This window comes from Dipodomys merriami, unplaced genomic scaffold (assembly GCF_024711535.1).
Source record: "Dipodomys merriami isolate MVZ:Mamm:240054 unplaced genomic scaffold, mDipMer1.0.p SCAF_31, whole genome shotgun sequence".
Classification (NCBI taxonomy): Eukaryota; Metazoa; Chordata; class Mammalia; order Rodentia; family Heteromyidae; genus Dipodomys; species Dipodomys merriami.
In genome coordinates this window covers 5668244-5685896 of record NW_027204604.1, presented here as the reverse complement: position 1 = coordinate 5685896, position 17653 = coordinate 5668244, and the positions used below count along the sequence as shown (strand labels likewise).

Sequence of the window (17653 nt, the reverse complement as noted above, 5' to 3'; positions counted from 1 at the left end):
CTTTGAACATTGATCATCAGATCTCAACCTCCTGAGTTACTCTGATTACAGGTATGAAACACCAGCATGGGACTAGTTTGGCTTTTTAAGTAACATCAACAGTAGTAATGACTTCTCTAAACATCTCCCATTAAACCAGATTCTAGTCATTTGAAGCAGGTTTAAAACAATACCAGAAGTTCCTGTTGTTTGTCTGTGGCTGATCGCCCAATGACCTTGTAGAGTTCCATGAGGTCACCAAGCATTCCATCACCCAACACTGGCAGCTGCATGGCAATGGCTGCCAGGCAATGGCACATCAGGATCCGATGGGCATCCTGAGCACTGTGTAACTGAGTCAGCAAAGTTTCCACAACTGACTGGCTAAGATGGGGCCGGCCCTTGGCCAAGTTCACCATACAATTTAAAGCAATCTGCACACCAAGAAGAAAATGGACTAGTTACACTTTGAAGATATTAAGTGAAACTTACAAAGAACAGTATATAAGTTAGTGAAGACAAAAAACAAGCATCAAGCAGTAATGTTTTTCTTCATAACAAACATGGCATATTGAATCCTACATTAGGGTTGTGAAGTTAGAACTGTACATCAGCATTTCAACTACTCATTTCAACCTAAGACTATTAAAGATGAAAATCATACAAATTAATGCTAAAGAGTCAAATGTATGCCAAATAAAATGTCAACACAGTATACTTTTACTACTTTTCAGGAAGTGCCGCTGAAGTGGTTCAGAATGCCAGCATCTCTCAGGATGATTTAAAAGCTGCACATACTCAGTTGGGCATTGGTGACTTATATCTGTAATCTCACTGCTCAGGAAGCTGAGATTTGAGGATGTGGTTCAGAGCCAGCCTGGGCAGAAACCATCGAAAGTCAGAAGTAGAACTGTAGCTCAAGTGGTAGAGTGCCAATCTTGAGCAAAAAAGCTAAAGGATAGAGCTCAGGTCCTGAGTTTAAACCCCAGTACTGGCACCAAAAAAACCAAAACAACAACCCCCCGCCCCCAGATTCCTAGATGATTCCAAATGTAATGAATTAACTTTTGTGAGCATTCACAGTAGCCCTTGGTGACTATTTTTCCATTTTTCAACTGAAGTCTAAAAACCAACTATTTATTGTATAACCATTCCCCTCAGGCCCACTTTATGACGTGGCTAATCACACAGCTAACAAAACCAGAAAATTAGAAATCCCTTTACTTTTTCACAGCTGAATCTTTTGTCAAGTCTCTTATATCCACTATTAACTCCTTTCCATTCTTCTATCACAATATAAATGTTTCTTATCTAATTTCTTGAAGAGATGATCCCAACAATTATCCTACACACCACCACTGGTTGTCATCTGTGTGGTGTCCAACATATCACAAGTGTGAGAGTCTGACACTCAAAGGGCTGAGGCTCATCTCACCCCTTGTTAACTAGATGGATGGCTTTGAATGAGTTCTTTATATCTCTGAGCCTTAATTTTCTGGTAAGTATTAGGAGGGAGAACAAGAACAATTTCATAAAGCCATACATAGATGTAAGCCTTCAAGCCTTCAAATGTTGGGCACATTAACACTCTTAACAAATAATGCTAATTACAACAAAGATTAGAACACACCTATTACTTAAATTTTTAAATATCTTTTCACTATATACAGGATCAAGTCCATGTTCTTTTTAAACATGGTGTATGTTATCTCCCATGATTACTTTTCCAATCTTCTATAATATTATCTAGTCACATGAGGCTACTCTCCATTGTTCCAATATAAAAGGCACATTCCTGCTTTCAGATCTTTTACAACAGTGTCCCTCTGGGTTCAATCTTTTCTCACTACTGAAATTCTTTTTTTTAAATTGTGAAAATACCATACAGAGGGGTTACAATTACATGGGCAAGACTTACTACTGAAATTCTAATTAATAAATTTTTCAAGGCTCACCTCATATTAACATCTACCTGTGGAAATCTCTCCTAATAATCTTGGTTGAAATTATTCACTCCCAATTCTTATCTTCTCCTTAGAATTACACCTTTATTTATATGTCAGTATCTTACTCCTTGAAGGAAGTGTCTCTCATATAGGAATTTCCTTGATCATCTACTAATGTCCTAATGCATAGAGTCTAATGTTTTGTGAAAACTTACAACTGTTGGCAAAAAAGTATGTTTTTGCTTTTAAAAAAATTAAAAAAGTAAATATATTGTGGTCTTAAGGGAATCTTTCCAAAGTGAAGATCAAGGGTAGATGTAGTCCCGGGTAATTTGGCCTCAGGGTCAAATTTAGCCTGCTGCTTATTTTTGTTAATAGTCTTATTGAAATATGGAAATCATCCTCCCTTTACCTTAAACATTTGTCCATGTTATTTTTGCCCTATGATGTTAGGATGTAGTAGATACCATGGATAGTAGACGGCCTACAAACTAGTGTTTGCCACTCCCTAGTTTAGGCCATGAAACCAGGCATTATACTAAGTGATGTTTTCACCTTTAAAGTGGCTTGAGCACCTGGGCTATCATCTTGACTACAAAGTACCAGAAGAGATTCTAGGCCAAAGACAGCATCTTGCTCCAGTGCCAAAAGATCTAGAAGAGAAATACTAAGTTTTAGGGTGACCAAATAGAGGAGTAAAACATAAACATTCATGCAAGGGAAAAACATTAAGGAGTCTAAGATCTAGGAAATTGGCTGGGAATGTGGCTTAGTGGTAGAATGCTTGCCTAGCATGCATGAAGCCCTGGGTTCGATTCCTCAGCACTATATAAACAGAAAAAGCCAGAATTGGCGCTGTGGCTCAAGTGGTACAGTGCTAGCCTTGAGCAAAAGCAGCTCAGAGACAGTGACCAGGCCCCAGAGTTCAAGCCCCATGACTGGCACAAAACAAAGCAAAACTAAAACAAAGAAAAGATCTAGGAAACAAATGTGTAAGGCTAACCTTCCTTGAAAAAACAGGGGGAACATTTGTTCTGAAATGTAAAGATTTCTTATTTCTACCACTGTATTGAATATTATAAAAATATATACATAAAATCATAAGCTTAAGTCACAAAGCTAAAAAAAAAAGCAGAATGGAAACAGCAGTATCAGCTCAACTAAAAAAAATATAAGGAACAGAAAACTATGTAGTATATGTTAATATTCTGATGATACATAAGCTATACAGGTCCACTTTCACCTTGGAGATAATATTTTTCTGCTTCTAATGGAAGCTATCCACTTTTAGAAAGTAATGAAGACTTTATATACTCTTATTAATGTTTAAAATTTAATATTAAGAGTCCTTTAGGTGGTTGATATAATAGCAGTATTATACCATCTTTTCACTACCACAGAGTGATAATTTCTCTGTAGGGTCTAGAACATTATGAAATGCCTTAGTTGTCTATATTTAGGTTAATATATGCCAGCACTGAGAACATATAGCAGTTACTTATATTACATGGAAGAAATATCCTTACTATGTTCTAGATAAAATAGGCTTAACTATTCAAATGAGAATCAACATATAACTTTGAGAAATGTTTCCTGGGTTAGTAGGAGCCTTGTAACAGTGTAAAGACCAAAAAAAGGTCAGGGTCCAAGCAGTGCTGAAGGCTGGTAGGGAGCTTGTGATCTTCAAGAAGAACAAGTAAGTACTGAAACAGATGGATTGTCCAAAATGCACTTTCTATTCCTGAACATAAAAAATTTTTTTCAAATCAATAGGCAAAATATATCAGAAATACAATAAAATATGTACATTGTTTTCTTTGCAGAGCCATCTTGATGATGCAAATCTTTACATCTATCTAGACATGGAAATTCTAGAAAAACTAAATTTGCATTGCTATGCTAGTCCAAATGGTTCTAAATTAAACTAGTTGCTATTTGAGTACCCTGATAACCTAAGTAATTTTTCTATACTGATGAATAGTATAAATGGATGTATTATAACCTGAGGATAGAGTTCTAGGTAGTCCCTATCCACAATACCCACATGTAAAGGTTAAGTGGTGGGAGGGAATGGTCAAATTTTTTATAAAATCTCTCAAATTCACAACCCCAATCCCATGACCTCAGATTTTTTTTTTTACAAGGTTAAAAAGCTTAGACTCTAAGACTATTTTAGGAGGTAACTGCCCATAGGCAAAACAAAAACCAAACAAACAAACAAAAAAACCCCACAAATACACATAGAATGCTGTCCAAATTCCAATTAAAAGTCCATACATGTTGGTACTGGCCAAGCTCACCTTTTTCTTGACAAGAGACGGTTATGTTAGTTAGGACTCTAACTCCATGTACTGCAATGCCTCTGTTATTATGGTAACAGCACTCTTGGGCTAATTTGACTAAATCAGAGGATCTGGGGGAAGAACCTACATTTCCTAAACAAGAGAAAAACAAATATAGATTAGGTTATAACTGAATTATGTAGTTCCAAAATAATTGGTTCATAGTTTAGTGTTCTTTAGTTTTGAGAAAATCTCTAACATGAATTTTTAATAAAATTTTTTATTTTAGCCCAGTGCTGGTAGCTCATGCCTGTAATTCTAGCTACTCAGGAAGCTAAGATCTGAGGGTCCTGGTTCAAAGCCAGTCGGGGCCAGAAAGTAGGTGAGACACTTATCTCCAATTAACCATCAGAAAACTGGAAGGGCACTGTGTCTCAAACTGATAGAGTGCTAGCCTTGAACAAAAGAGCTGAGGGGCAGCACCCAGGCCCTGAGTTCAAGCCCCATGACCAAAATAAACAAACAAACGAATAAATAAAATTTTCTACCTTAACCCTATTACCAATATATATCATCATTTGTTTCCTCTGTCAAAAGTACTTAACATAGGCACATGCCTATTACAGTAACACAGTACATGCCTATGCCATCATTACAGTTTTGAAATCAAAGCCAAAACAACCATTGGCTATCCTGGGAGTGCTAATGGATTCTGATAAAAATGGATGTCCTTGTCATCTTCTTGTCAGGTAAAACCACTCCTTCAAGAGAGATAAAAAAGAATTATTTGTTTGTTTTTCTTCACCTCCGAATTGTTGATATATTATACCTTAAAAAGTTTACATAAGAATTCATGATTATAGAACTGGAACGATTTGGGGATCATGTAATATAATACTCTTTTTACAGAAGAAATCAGTTCAAAGACTTTCAATATCCTTCCATTAAGGTCATAAACCTAGTTAGTTATACGTTACTCCTATACTTTATACTTTAAAGGTAAGGGTGCTACAGAGTATAGCACTTTTTCAAATTCACATTTGAAATTCTATAGTGTGGATTTTAATTTATAAGAGAGAAGTTTTCAGTTACAACTGGGAGAGCTTCAAGAACAATCAGGACAATTAAGCTTGTTCAGTTTCTTAGAAAGTCTTTCTTCATTTCTGTCTTCAATTTCCTCTGATAATTCCTGTCAACCCTGTCTTTTTTTTTTTTTTTGTCAGTCGTGGGGCTTGAACTCTGGGCCTGGGCGCTGTCCCTCAGCTCTTCAGCTCAAAGCGAGCGCTCTACCACTTGAGCTACAGCGCCACTTCCGGTTTTTTGGTGGTTTTATTGGAGATAGGAGTCTCACGGTCTCTCCTGCCCGGGCTGGCTTTGAACCGCGATCCTCAGATCTCAGCCTCCTGAGTAGCTAGGATTACAGGCGTGAGCCACCAGCGCCCGGCTCAACCCTGTCTTTAACTCCATGAGTGACCACATTTCTTTCGAGAATAAAGGGAACACTACCAATAATTACAACAGACATAAACCAAGATTATTCCAGACAGTGTAGGAAAAGGTGAGCAGAACTTCTTTCATTTTTTCCTTTTGTTCCCCTTTTTTATATCTGATTTTACACCTTGTTATAATTTTCTTTAAATATTTCTTTATGGAGATTGTTCCATGTCATTTATTTTAATAGATTGCACCAATTCCTAATGCAGTGATCTATCATAATTTATTTAATGAGCTCCCTGTCAATGGACCTTATTATGATGCTATGACACCCTCCATTAATGAACAATATTTGCTATTACATAAATTGATGCTATCGGTAATCCTGTACACATATCATTACTCAATTTGTGAATATAAGTAAGACAAATTCCCAGAAATGGAATTTCAGAATCAATTGTAATTTAATGAATATTTCCAAACTGCCTATGCAGAGTTTAGTAATTTACACCCACATCAGCAATGAAACAAAGTGACTGCTACCCACACGCTTGTCATCATAGCACATCATCACACTTCTGAATCTTTGCTAGTATGATGGATCAATATTATTTTAGTGTTTTAATGTACATTTTTAGATATATATGATACTGAACATCTTAAATACATAAAATATATTACTGACAATTTAGAAATATTAAATTTTATTTTATTTAATATACTATTTCTGGTTATAATGATAAAGTGCTCATCAATAGCTACAAATTTATAGGAATAATCTTTGGCTTTTAATCTCCTATGAACATTACCTAGTTTAGCACTTATCTTTTGCTTAATTCTATACAAACTACATTTTAACAAATTTCAATGGAAGGACATATTTCTTGCTTTAAGAGTATGTATTATAAGCTCACACAAATACTTAGATTAAAAAAATTTTGAAAGCCATCATGTATTCAGGTTAGTCTGGTATTTTTAAAAAATGGAGTCAAAACATATATATATATATATATATATATGCGCATACATACATATGTATACATGTAAATATATATCCACACAAACATATTTATATATGACTTTGGATGCATCTCTAAACTTTTGTAAGCCAAGCTCCCTTGTATGTACCTGCATGAGAAGGTTCTTATAAATTTTAAGATACTATCAAGACTTAGCTAAACAGCTCTTTTAAAGTGTGATGTTAGTTAAGAATATTATAAGCTAAGGAGATGAATGACTGGCTCTCATTTATGCAGAAAAATAATTCACTGAAAGAACACTGGATATATATAATAGCTTATTTATTTAAAAAAAAAAAAGGCTGTGAAAATCTCTCTTATACTCCAAATAGACATTCCCAACACATCAAGAATTATTATTTCCCCACCTATCTGTACTTGGTCATGTGACTTGCTTTAGTCAACAAGACAATAAATGAAAACATGATGCAAACAAAAGATTGAAAAGAGCTGTATACTGGTGGTTTGCTTTTTTTCTGGTTGCAGCTAGCATACTGAGAATAAGCCCAAGCTGTCTCTCTGTACATGAAGTTACATGAAGAATTAAGGTATCTCTTCTATAAATAGAGGCCATCTTTGACCATCCTGATTAAAGTTCCAGATGTCATAAGTGACCTCAAAGAGAGATCAATAGAAAAGCCAAGTTCAATCAAAACAGCTGACTCATGGAATAAGTGCAAATAAAATGGTCATATATTTAAGCTACTGAGTTTTGGGATAATTTATTATGTATCAACCAGTAACTGATAGAAAGTACCTTAAAGAATCACTAGAGGGTGGGAAGGTGGCTCAGTGGTAGAGTACTTGCCTTGCATGCCTGAGGCCCTGGGTTCGATTCCTCAGCACCACATAAGCAAAAAGGAAAAAAGGCCAGAAGTGGCGCTGTGGCTCAAGTGGTAGAGTGCTAGCTTTGAGCTGAAGAGCTGAGGGACAGCGCCCAGGCCCAGAGTTCAGGCCCCACAACTGGATCCAAAAAAAAAAAAAAAAAAGAATCACTAGAAAGACTGAAATATTAAGGTCAGAAAATGGGAAAAAAGGAGAGGCCTGTGAGTAAAAGTTCACAGCCCCAAACCATGCACATGATTAGTGCAATGAAGAAGCTGAATCCCTTGTTACTCATTACTTGTTTACACAGCTATCACAGGTACCAGACATGGCCAACATCCACTGTTAATGTATTCTGTAAAGTGGATGTTGCTATGGTCACTGCAACACTATGACTACTATTGGTGCCCACTTATTGTTACTGGTTCTTAATTAAGTCTGTGGCATGGACATGATTATTTGAGTCCAGGGCATGTAATTGTATCCTAGCCATAAAGGAATTATGACGAGAATATCAGGTCTTCCTATCAAAATTTACATGGCAGGGAATTTCCCTTACCCAATAAACTCATGCTATAACATTTTTTTAAGAAGTCAAATAAATGCATATTCAGTTAATATTGAGTGACTAGAAAAAGTGGCAATGGAGATTCAATAAAACTTTGATTAATTACTGTAATTCTAGCTACTCAAGGAGGCTAAGATCTGAAAAATCATGATTCAAAGTCAGCTGGGATAGTAAAGTCCTTGAGAATTTTATTTCCAATTAACTACCAAAAACACCCCCAAACACCAAAAATGGGAAATGGAGTTATGGACTGAATAAAGTGGCTCAGGGACAGTATCTAGGCCCTGAGTTCAAGCCCCAGGAGGAAAAAAAAAAAAAACCACCCAAAACTTTGCCTTAAGTCTGTTATATAAACAAGCTCTTCAGTTGGCATTAATAAAGGCTTTTCTGAATCAATCATTTTTGGAAAGCATTACTGATCTGGGATAAAGTGTTCATTATGTTCCAGAGAGATAATTTATAAAAAGAAATATATAACATTTTCTTTTAAAATCAACAAAACTTGGTTGAAAGTACCCTTGAAAGATTAAATTCAAGGGAAACTTTGAATCAGATACATAAAACCTAACCAGTTTATTTTTGTGGTTTGTTTTCTTTTGTGGGGAGGGGATGCCAGTCCTGGGGCTTGAATTCAGGGTCTAGGTGTTGTCTTTGAGCATTTTTGCTTAAGGCTACTGCTCTATCACTTGAGACACAGCTCTACTTCCAACTTTTTTGGTCACTAAGTGGAGATAATAATCTCATAGGCTTCCCTGTCAGGGCTGGCTTCAAACCACAATCTTCAGATATCAGTCTCCCCAGTAGCTAGGATTACAAGCTTAAGCTATAGGTAGGTGCTTGGCAGCAAATCAATTTAATCTTGTTGTTGTTGTTGGACATGGGGCTTAAACTCAGGGCCTGGCACTGTCTCTGAACTTCTTTGCTTAAGGCTAGCACTCTACCACTTTGAGCCACAGTTCCACTTCTGGATTTTAGCTGGTTAACTGCAGATATGAACCTCCTGCCCGGCTGGCTTTGTAGTGCGATCCTCAGATCTCAGCCTTCTGAGTAGTTAAGATTACAGGCATAAGCTACCAGCACCTGGCTTCTAACCAGTTTTTTAAACATTCTAAAAAATGTTTCATTCAGATATGTTTAAAAAAGGACAAATCCTAAGAATAATATTCTTGAGTTAAGAAATCACTTTCAGGGCTGGGAATGTGGCTTAGTGATAGAATGCTTGCCTTGCATGCATGAAGCCCTGGGTTTGATTCCTCAGACCCACATAAAAGTGGCACTATGGTTCAAGTTGTAGAGTGCTAGCCTTGAGCAAAAAGAAGCTTAGGGACAGTGCCCAGTTCCCTAGTTCAAGCCCCAGGACTGGCAAAAAAAAAAAAAAAAAAAAAAGAGAGAGAGAAAGAGAGGAAAAAAAATCACCTTCAATAGATTGTCAGCAAATAATAGAACAATGAAACTGCCCCAAATTGTATCATAAAGGGGTTGGCAGGATTGATTGGAACCCACTGTTGTATACATGCACAGAAATGTTACAATTAAATTGCCCTTTGTGTAACTAATGTATGCTAATAAAAAATAAATTAAAAACTCATCTTCAGATATATCATTAGCATATAATGAAATTATAACCTTCTCTAGGTTTAAAGCTTAAGAGAGGAAACAACTTGACATCAACACAGATAAAGGATTTAGCACATGATCTCTACTTACCTGGAGCTGTGCTGAAGTAATGTTTGATGGCAATGGTCCCTGATAGTGTGGAAAGGACAGACAGCATCCCTAGTTTTAAGCTGTCATAAGGAGTTTGGAGAGCACATTCACAGAGGGCCTGAAATGCAGAGGAGAAATGAATTTAAAACATCAATCTATTGAGCTGTTGACTTTAAATTTTCTAGCTCTTAGAAAAATGATATATTATGGTCAAATTGTCAAACTTTTTTTTGTGTGGGGCTTGAACTCTGGGCTTGGGCATTGTCCCTGATCCTCATCTGTACTAAAGCTAGAGCTCTACCACTTGAGCCATAGCACCACTTCCCATTTTTGAGTGGTTATTTGGAGATAAGAGGCCGACAGGGAGTTTTCTGCCCAGGCTGGCTTCAAACCAAGACCCTCATATCCTCAGAGTAGCTAGGATTATAGGTGTGAGCCACCAGCACTCGGCCAAATTGTCAAACTTCTTAAAGGAGCCTAAGACAACATGATTACTAAATGTAAAGTGATCTCCTGGTTCAGAAAAAGAACACTAAGTAAAAAGCAAAGAAACCTGGATAAAGTATATACTTCAGTTAATAATGAATCAGTGTTGGCTCATTTCTCTCTTGTGGCTGTTGTTACTATTTCGTGGTGCTAAGAATCAAACCTAAGGCCTAATATATGCCAGGCAAGTACTCTACACTGAGTTACATCCCCTCACCCCAACTGGTTCTCTTACAACAAATATTAGCATAATAGTATAAAATGTCAGTAATAAGTGGCGCTGTAGCTCAAGTGGTAGAGCGTTCACCCTGAGCTGAAGAGCTGAGGGACAGTGCTCAGGCCCAGATTTCAAGCCCCACGACCACCAAAAAAAAAAAAAAAAGGAACTTCTGGGCTGGGAAGGTGGCTCAGTGATAGAGCGCTTGCCTTGCATGCCTGAGGCCCTGGGTTCAATTCCTCAGCACCACATAAGCAAAAAGAAAAAAAGCCAGAAGTGGCGCTGTGGCTCAAGTGGTAGAGCGCTAGACTTGAGCTGAAGAGCTGAGGGACAGCGCCCAGGCCCAGAGTTCAGGACCCACGACCGGACCCCCTCCCCCCCCCCAAAAAAAAAAGAAAGAAAGAAAAATGGTATAAACTGTAATAATAATGAATGATTTTGGTATTCCCGCCAAATTTTAAATATGTGCCATAGGACCCCCAATTCCTCTTTTGGAAAATTATGGTCATAGAAGTGATGTTTACAAACTATTCAATGTAGCACTGTCAACAATAACAGTGAAAGTAATACATATATACACATACATATATTTGTTACTGGTGGTGGTTGTGGGGCTCAAACTCTGGGCCTAGGTGCTGTTCTTCAGTATTTCAGCTCAAGGCGAGTGCTCCACCACTTGAGCCACAATGACACTTTTTAATGGATTTTTCTGCCTATGTGGTGCTAAGGAATCGAACCAGGACCTGATGCATGCAAGGCAAGCACTCTACCACTGAGCCACCTTCCTAGTCCCCAGTGAAAGTATTTGAAATGACTTTTTCAGTAGGGGGTCTATGAATACACAGGAAGGACCACACAGCTTATAAAGAATGCAGTAGCTCTACCTGCTTAATATGAGATGCTCTCCAAGATGAAGTTTAAGTAAAGGGTTCAGAAAATGCAGAGAGTATATTTTCATTTGCATAGAAAAAGTATAATATATATATATATATATATATATATATATATATATATATATATCCTTGCACATGGATGAAAAAGTTTATGAAAAATACTTAAGAAACTAGGTAACTGTGATCACCTCTGCAGAGAATACCTGTGGGAAGAGATGGAAGAAAGACTTACATTTCACTCACTGTACACCTTTCTTTATTGGTCATACGGCTTGAACTTAGGGTCTCATGCTTACTAAACAGGCATTCTCACTGCTGAACCATGCTTCTAGTCTGTTTGTTGCTGGTCATTTTTGAGACAGGGTATTATCATCTGCCTGGTCGCACTCTTGGGTGCAGTTCACCTGTGTTAGGCTCCCCAGTAGTTAGGATGATAGGCACGTGCCACTGCATCTAATTCTTTGTTGAGAAGGGGTCTTGTAAAGTTTTTCTGCCTGGGCTCCAACGGCAATTCTAACAAGTAGCTAGAATTACAGGTGAACTACATAAAAAAGAGCAACAGCAGAAAATATTCTCAGGGATGGAACAGAAAGATACCCATAGGTTTTGGTAATGGAAGGAGAAGAAAGTCCAGGTAACACAAACAGAAACTTGAGTAATTAGGTCACAATATGAAGCATTATTTGTGGGGTAAGAGAAGAAATGTTCAAATGGATGAAAACTAAAAGAGACAAGGAGAGCTACTTCAGATTATCAAGAGCCTTGAAAGTTACGTTGAGTAATTTTAACCTGATGAAACAGGTAGAAGAAAGCCATAGGGAAGAATGACATGTGACAAGTTAGAGAAGATTGTTCCAGTGATGGTGAAATCAGTTAACAATGGGAGCTGAGTGCTAAGGAGGCCATCCTACAGCCAAAGGGAATTACTGAGGTAGGTGGTGAAGACAGCCTGAACCAGACTTTGAGTTTTGTGGTAGCAGACAAAAATGAGAGATATTTTGGGCTTTCTTTTGGGTTAAAAGGAGTGCTAATAATTGAACTCAGGGCCTTGGGCATATACCCCTGAGCAACACTCCTAGATCATAGTTTTTTTTTTAAATTTTTATTTTTTGTCAGTTGTGGGGCTTGAACTCTGGGCCTAGGTGCTGTCCCTCAGCTCTTCAGCTCAAGGCAAGCACTCTATCACTTGAGCCACAGTGCCACTTCTGGTTTTCTGGTGGTTTATTGGAGATAAGAGTCCCACAGACTTTCCTGGCCAGGCTGGCTTTGAATCATGATCCTCAGATCTCAGCCTCCTGAGTAGCTAGGATTACAGGTGTGAGCCACTGGCACCTGACTAGACCATAATATTTTAACATAGATGAGACAGAATATACAAGAAGGATTCAATAATCCTTAAGAAATTTTAAAACTGAACTACATAACTTGAGGTTACATACGGATGAAAAAAGGAAAATAGGAACAATGGATGGAGTGATGTTGAATCAAGCAGTACTGTATTCATAACCTGACTTATGGAATTGTATGTAATCTCTCTGTATAACTGCTTAATAAAAAATGTAAGTCTGCTGACCATATAATATTTATTCCAATTATGCAGACTGAGAATTATTGTAGTAGAAGCCAATTTTGGAGGAAAGACAGAAAATAAGAGATACGAAGTCTAAGAAATATTCATTAGGCTTTTGAAATCTGAGATGCAGTAGATTTTTAGCAGGAAAACTCATAGGAGAATTCTGGCCATCTCACTTGCCACTTCTGTGATCTGAGCCAATTACTGAAATCTTTGTGACTCAACTTCTTTGTATAAACAATTGGAGTAAATATTTATTAAAAAATTGCTGGTTTTCGACCACTATTGAGAGTTGCTGAAAACCTGGTTTATATTTTGTAAGTGCTTTGTGTAGATGACTTGCTTTGCTTTATTTATTAATTTTTTGAGAAATGCATCTTTTAAGGATGCTTCATCAGATGGTTAAGTTGTGGGCAATGGAGATATTCTGGTTAATTCAATAATCTATTTCTGTCTACATAAATTCCTTGTAGTGTCTTTACCCACTGAGTTTCTATGAAAATAAATTATCTTTGCCTGTTTAAAAAAAAATGGTTTTCACAAAAAAAAAAAATCTGTAAAAGACATGCATAAAATTAATTGCTTGCTACTATGTTAAAAAACAAAGTTACGTACACAGTAGAACAGGAGGAATATTTCACTACAGACCCTTTTATAACTTTTAAGTACCAGTGAATGTGGTTAAATTCCGTATTTTAAATAAGGAGAATTTTCAACAAGAAGAATTCGGTAATTTTGAATAAAGATATTAATAATTTTCAACAAGAGGAAATTTACCATTTGAAAAACTAAACATTAGAAAATCTATGATAAATTATTTACAATGTTATCTTCTGATTTCTGTCATACAACACATTATTGGATACCTAAAATAGCCATAAGTATAAAATGATTTAAAAGCTCAGTGATTAAAGTAAGAAAGCTTAACAGAGCAAATGGAAGTTCCCTAGGGATAGCACATCAATCATATTTCAATGATGAAATCTGGTTCAAGTTTCTGTTTCAAGGACATTACATGGTACACAATGGTTCTTCTTCTTCTTTTTTTGGGGGGGTCTGGTCGTGGGGCCTGAACTCTGGGCCTGGGCCCTGTCCCTCAGCTCTTCAGCTCAAGGTTAGCGCTCTACCACTTGAGCCACAGCACCACTTCCGGATTTTTTTCTTTTTGCTTATGTGGTGCTGAGGAATCGAACCCAGGGCCTCATGCATGCAAGGCAAGTGCTCTACCACTGAGCCACCTTCCCAGCTCCCACAATGGTTCTTACCAGGACTGTTTTAATATCAACAATAACAATAACAACCATCTCTTCAAATGGAGTCCCTGTCTCACTGGCCGTCACCTCACTGACTATGGGGTGTGAATCTCTCCCTCTATGCTGGCTCACCTTACTGTTCAACTAGATGCCATATTCTGAGTTAGTGTTTCCCAGTTCAGTTTCTGAAGAGGGGCAGCTTTCCTGCCCTGGAATGGAAATGACCACCAGGAATTTGTTCCAAAAAAAGAACAGTGAAAGGCTTTTTAAATTTTCTATGTCTCCATTTTACTAAAAACATTTGTTAAAAGAGCTAACTCTCGGGCTTCATTTGTCCTTCCTTAGTACGGGGTGAGGTACAAATCAGTCTTTAGAATAGTTAATGTTAAAAAAAAATTTTGTCTGTACAGGTATCCTGATCAAATCTTTTGCTTTAAGTAAGAGAAGTCAACTATCTCTTCAGATAATGCTGTGAGCTGGGGGTGTAGATCAGTGGAAAACAATTGATCAGTATATGCATGGCCCTGGCTTCAATCCCTAGAACTGCGAAAAACAAAAAATTCAAAGCAGAAGTATCAGAATATTATAAACTGTTAGTACAGCCGGGCGCTGGTGGCTCATGCCTGTAATCCTAGCTACTCAGGAGGCTGAGATCTGAGGATTGCAGTTCAAAGCCAGCCCAGGCAGGAAAGTCCATGAGACTCTTATCTCCAATAAACCACTAGAAAACTGTGGCTCAAGTGGTAGAGCGCTTGCCTTGAGCTGAAGAGCTGAAGGACAGCATCCAAGCCCCAGTTCAAGCCCCACGACCAGAAAAACAAAACAAAACAACAACAAAAAAAAACCCTGTTAGTGAAGCTTAATATTGTCTATGTTAGCAAGGCACTCAAAAATCCAAAGGAAAATCTATACACTAAAAATCTTTGGTTCTGATATTATTACTGTGACTGTATTAATAATGTACTAGGGCCCTGATTTAGGTATTTCCCTTTTTCTGTTCTTAAAACATTCCTAAATTTTTTCACCTAAACTTGGGATATTTGGCTTCACATGGAATTTTTTAAACTAATAAACTGATAAAAAAATAGTAACTGAATGGATACAACTTGAACTAGAAATATTAAAAATTAAAAATCAATTGGTAAAGGGCTGAGAAGTTGGCTTAGTGGTAGAGTGCTTGCCTTGCATGCATGAGGCCCTGGGCTCTATTGCTCAGCACTACATAAGCAGAAAAAAGCCAGAAGTGGTGCCGTGGCTCAAGTGTTAGGGTACTAGCCTTGAGCTGAAGAGCTGAGGGACAGCGCCCAGGCCCAGAGTTCAGCCCCCATGACTGACAAAAAAAAAAATCAGTAAGCTTGATATCAGTTCTGATATCAAGCCTCAGCCCCCCCCCGCCCACACACACAAATCAATCAACAGTAATAACATTAGCTAAGAGGAAGACAGAATGTAAGGAAGAAAAAAATCAGGAAAGGAAGTCCTTGAAGAATAAAATTCTAATTTAAAGCAAGCATACTATTAGTTTATGTAGGTATATTTTGGAACATATACTTTAAAAATGATTGCTTGACTACTTCTACTTAGTTAAAAACTATTCCCAAATTTCTGTCACAATGGTAAAAATAATTCTTTGTGGGAGAAACACACATTAAAAGAATATGTGTTCAAATGGAGGCAGGATGGTGGACTAGAAGAAAGCAAGCACTTTCAGCCAAGGTTGAAGGGTAAATGACTATTTTAATGAGATTATGAGAAGTCCTCTTCCTTGAAGTCACACTGGCCCAGTGTCTACCTTGGAACATGGTGTGGCCTCAGCAGAATGCCACTGAAACAAGCTAATTGAAAAATACTGCAGTTGGATTTAAGGTGTAGACATGGATCCGAGTAGGGTCTGCTGTCCCTTCAAGACTGGTGGCTCAAGCAGGCAGCAAAACAAGATCAGAAGAGTGAACAGGCACTAACAACTGAGTGAAGGGACTGGGTCATAGAAAACAATCCTCAGATCTCAGCCTCCTGAGTAGCTAGGTTTACAGGGATGAGCCACCAGTGCCCAGCGAAAGTTCGTAATTCTTTAGCAACTGACTCCAAAGATGTTGAAGAAGCTAAAAGCCTGACAAAGAATTCAAAAGACTGATTTTTAAAAAGGTCAGTGATTCCAAGAAAATAAAAAACCCAGTTGAATGAATTAAGAAGACAATACAGGATATAAATCAGAAATTCAATAAAAATATAACTTTGCAAGGGGAAAAAAACTCAAAACATTGGAAACAAAAGTCCTGAAATCATATTAAAAACTCACTGGAAAACATCACTGAAAAACTACTTTAAGGAGAAGAGAGAAGTCCAGGCCTTGAAAATAAGGTTAATGAATTACAACATTCAGACAGTAATAAGAAGAAAGATGTCATGCAAGACCCTTGGAACATGTTAAAAGAGTGTGTGTGTGTGTGTGTGTGTGTGTGTGTGTGTGTGTGTGTGTGTGTGTGTGTGTGTGTGTGTGTGTGTGTGTGTGTGTGTGTGTGTGTGTGTGTGTGTGTGTGTGTGTGTGTGTGTGTGTGTGTGTATATATATATTCTGTGTCAAAGAAGGCAATAAGATATATACTACAGGAACAGAAAACTCGTGGAGTAAAATAGTAGAAAATCCCCTAAATCTTAAGAAATAACCAGGTATAAATGATATTTAGAACTCCAAATAAACATGATTAGAAAAGAACCACTCCCTTATATATTATGGTTAAAATGCCATGAGCACAGAACAAAGAATATAGAAATGCTACAAAAGGGAAACAATCAAGCCATTTATAAGAGCAAGTCCATGTGAATAAAAGCCAATTTCTCAACAGAAAGGCCAACTGATCTTAAATGGTATATTTCAAGAAAATAACTGTAAACCTAGGTTACTATATCCAGTGGTGACCCTTCAGAATTGAAGGAGAAATAAAGACCTTCTACCACAAACATAAACTAAAGGACCACTAAGCTAGAACTATAGAAGATACTTAAAGGAATTCTACAGGAGAAGTTAAAACACAACCACAAGAGGAAAGAACAAATCTGACTAGAAGTGTAGATAAGCAAATGAGAATTATGAACAAATCAAATATCGATTGATACATAACACTTTTACATTCTTGCCATAAACGTAAATGGTCCAAATTCTCCAATGAAAAGAACAGTGTGGTAGACTGGATTACAAACAAGATCCAACTGGGCATGGATGGCTTATGCCTGTAATCTTAGCTACTCAGGAGGCTGAGATCTAAGGATTGTGGTTCAAAGCCAGCTTAGGCAGGAAAGTCCCTGAGATTCTTATAACCAATAAGCTATAACAACAAAACAAAAAACAACAACAACCAAAAGCTTGAAGTAGAAGCAGAGCTGTGGCTCAAATGGTAGAGTACTAGCCTTGAGCACAAAAGCTCAGGGATAGCATCCAGGCCCTGAGTTCATGCCCCACGACCAGCACTCA

The 17653-nt window shown here is 37.4% G+C and overlaps 1 protein-coding gene across 4 annotated transcripts in view; it reads right to left on the bottom strand.

The window, feature by feature from the left end:
* Ints7 (integrator complex subunit 7) overlaps positions 1–17653 on the bottom strand; it is a 67997-nt gene that overhangs the window by 23970 nt on the left and 26374 nt on the right. For all 4 annotated transcript variants that reach the window (XR_011376313.1, XR_011376314.1, XR_011376316.1 and 1 more), the window contains exons 8-11: positions 9761–9878; positions 4226–4360; positions 2481–2578; positions 174–413 (exon numbers count right to left, since the gene is read on the bottom strand). Coding sequence is in view for 1 of the 4 variants with exons in the window: in XM_070041552.1 (XP_069897653.1) it covers positions 174–413; positions 2481–2578; positions 4226–4360; positions 9761–9878 (591 nt within the window). In the remaining 3 variants the exon portion in view is untranslated. The remainder of the gene's footprint in view (positions 1–173; positions 414–2480; positions 2579–4225; positions 4361–9760; positions 9879–17653) is intronic.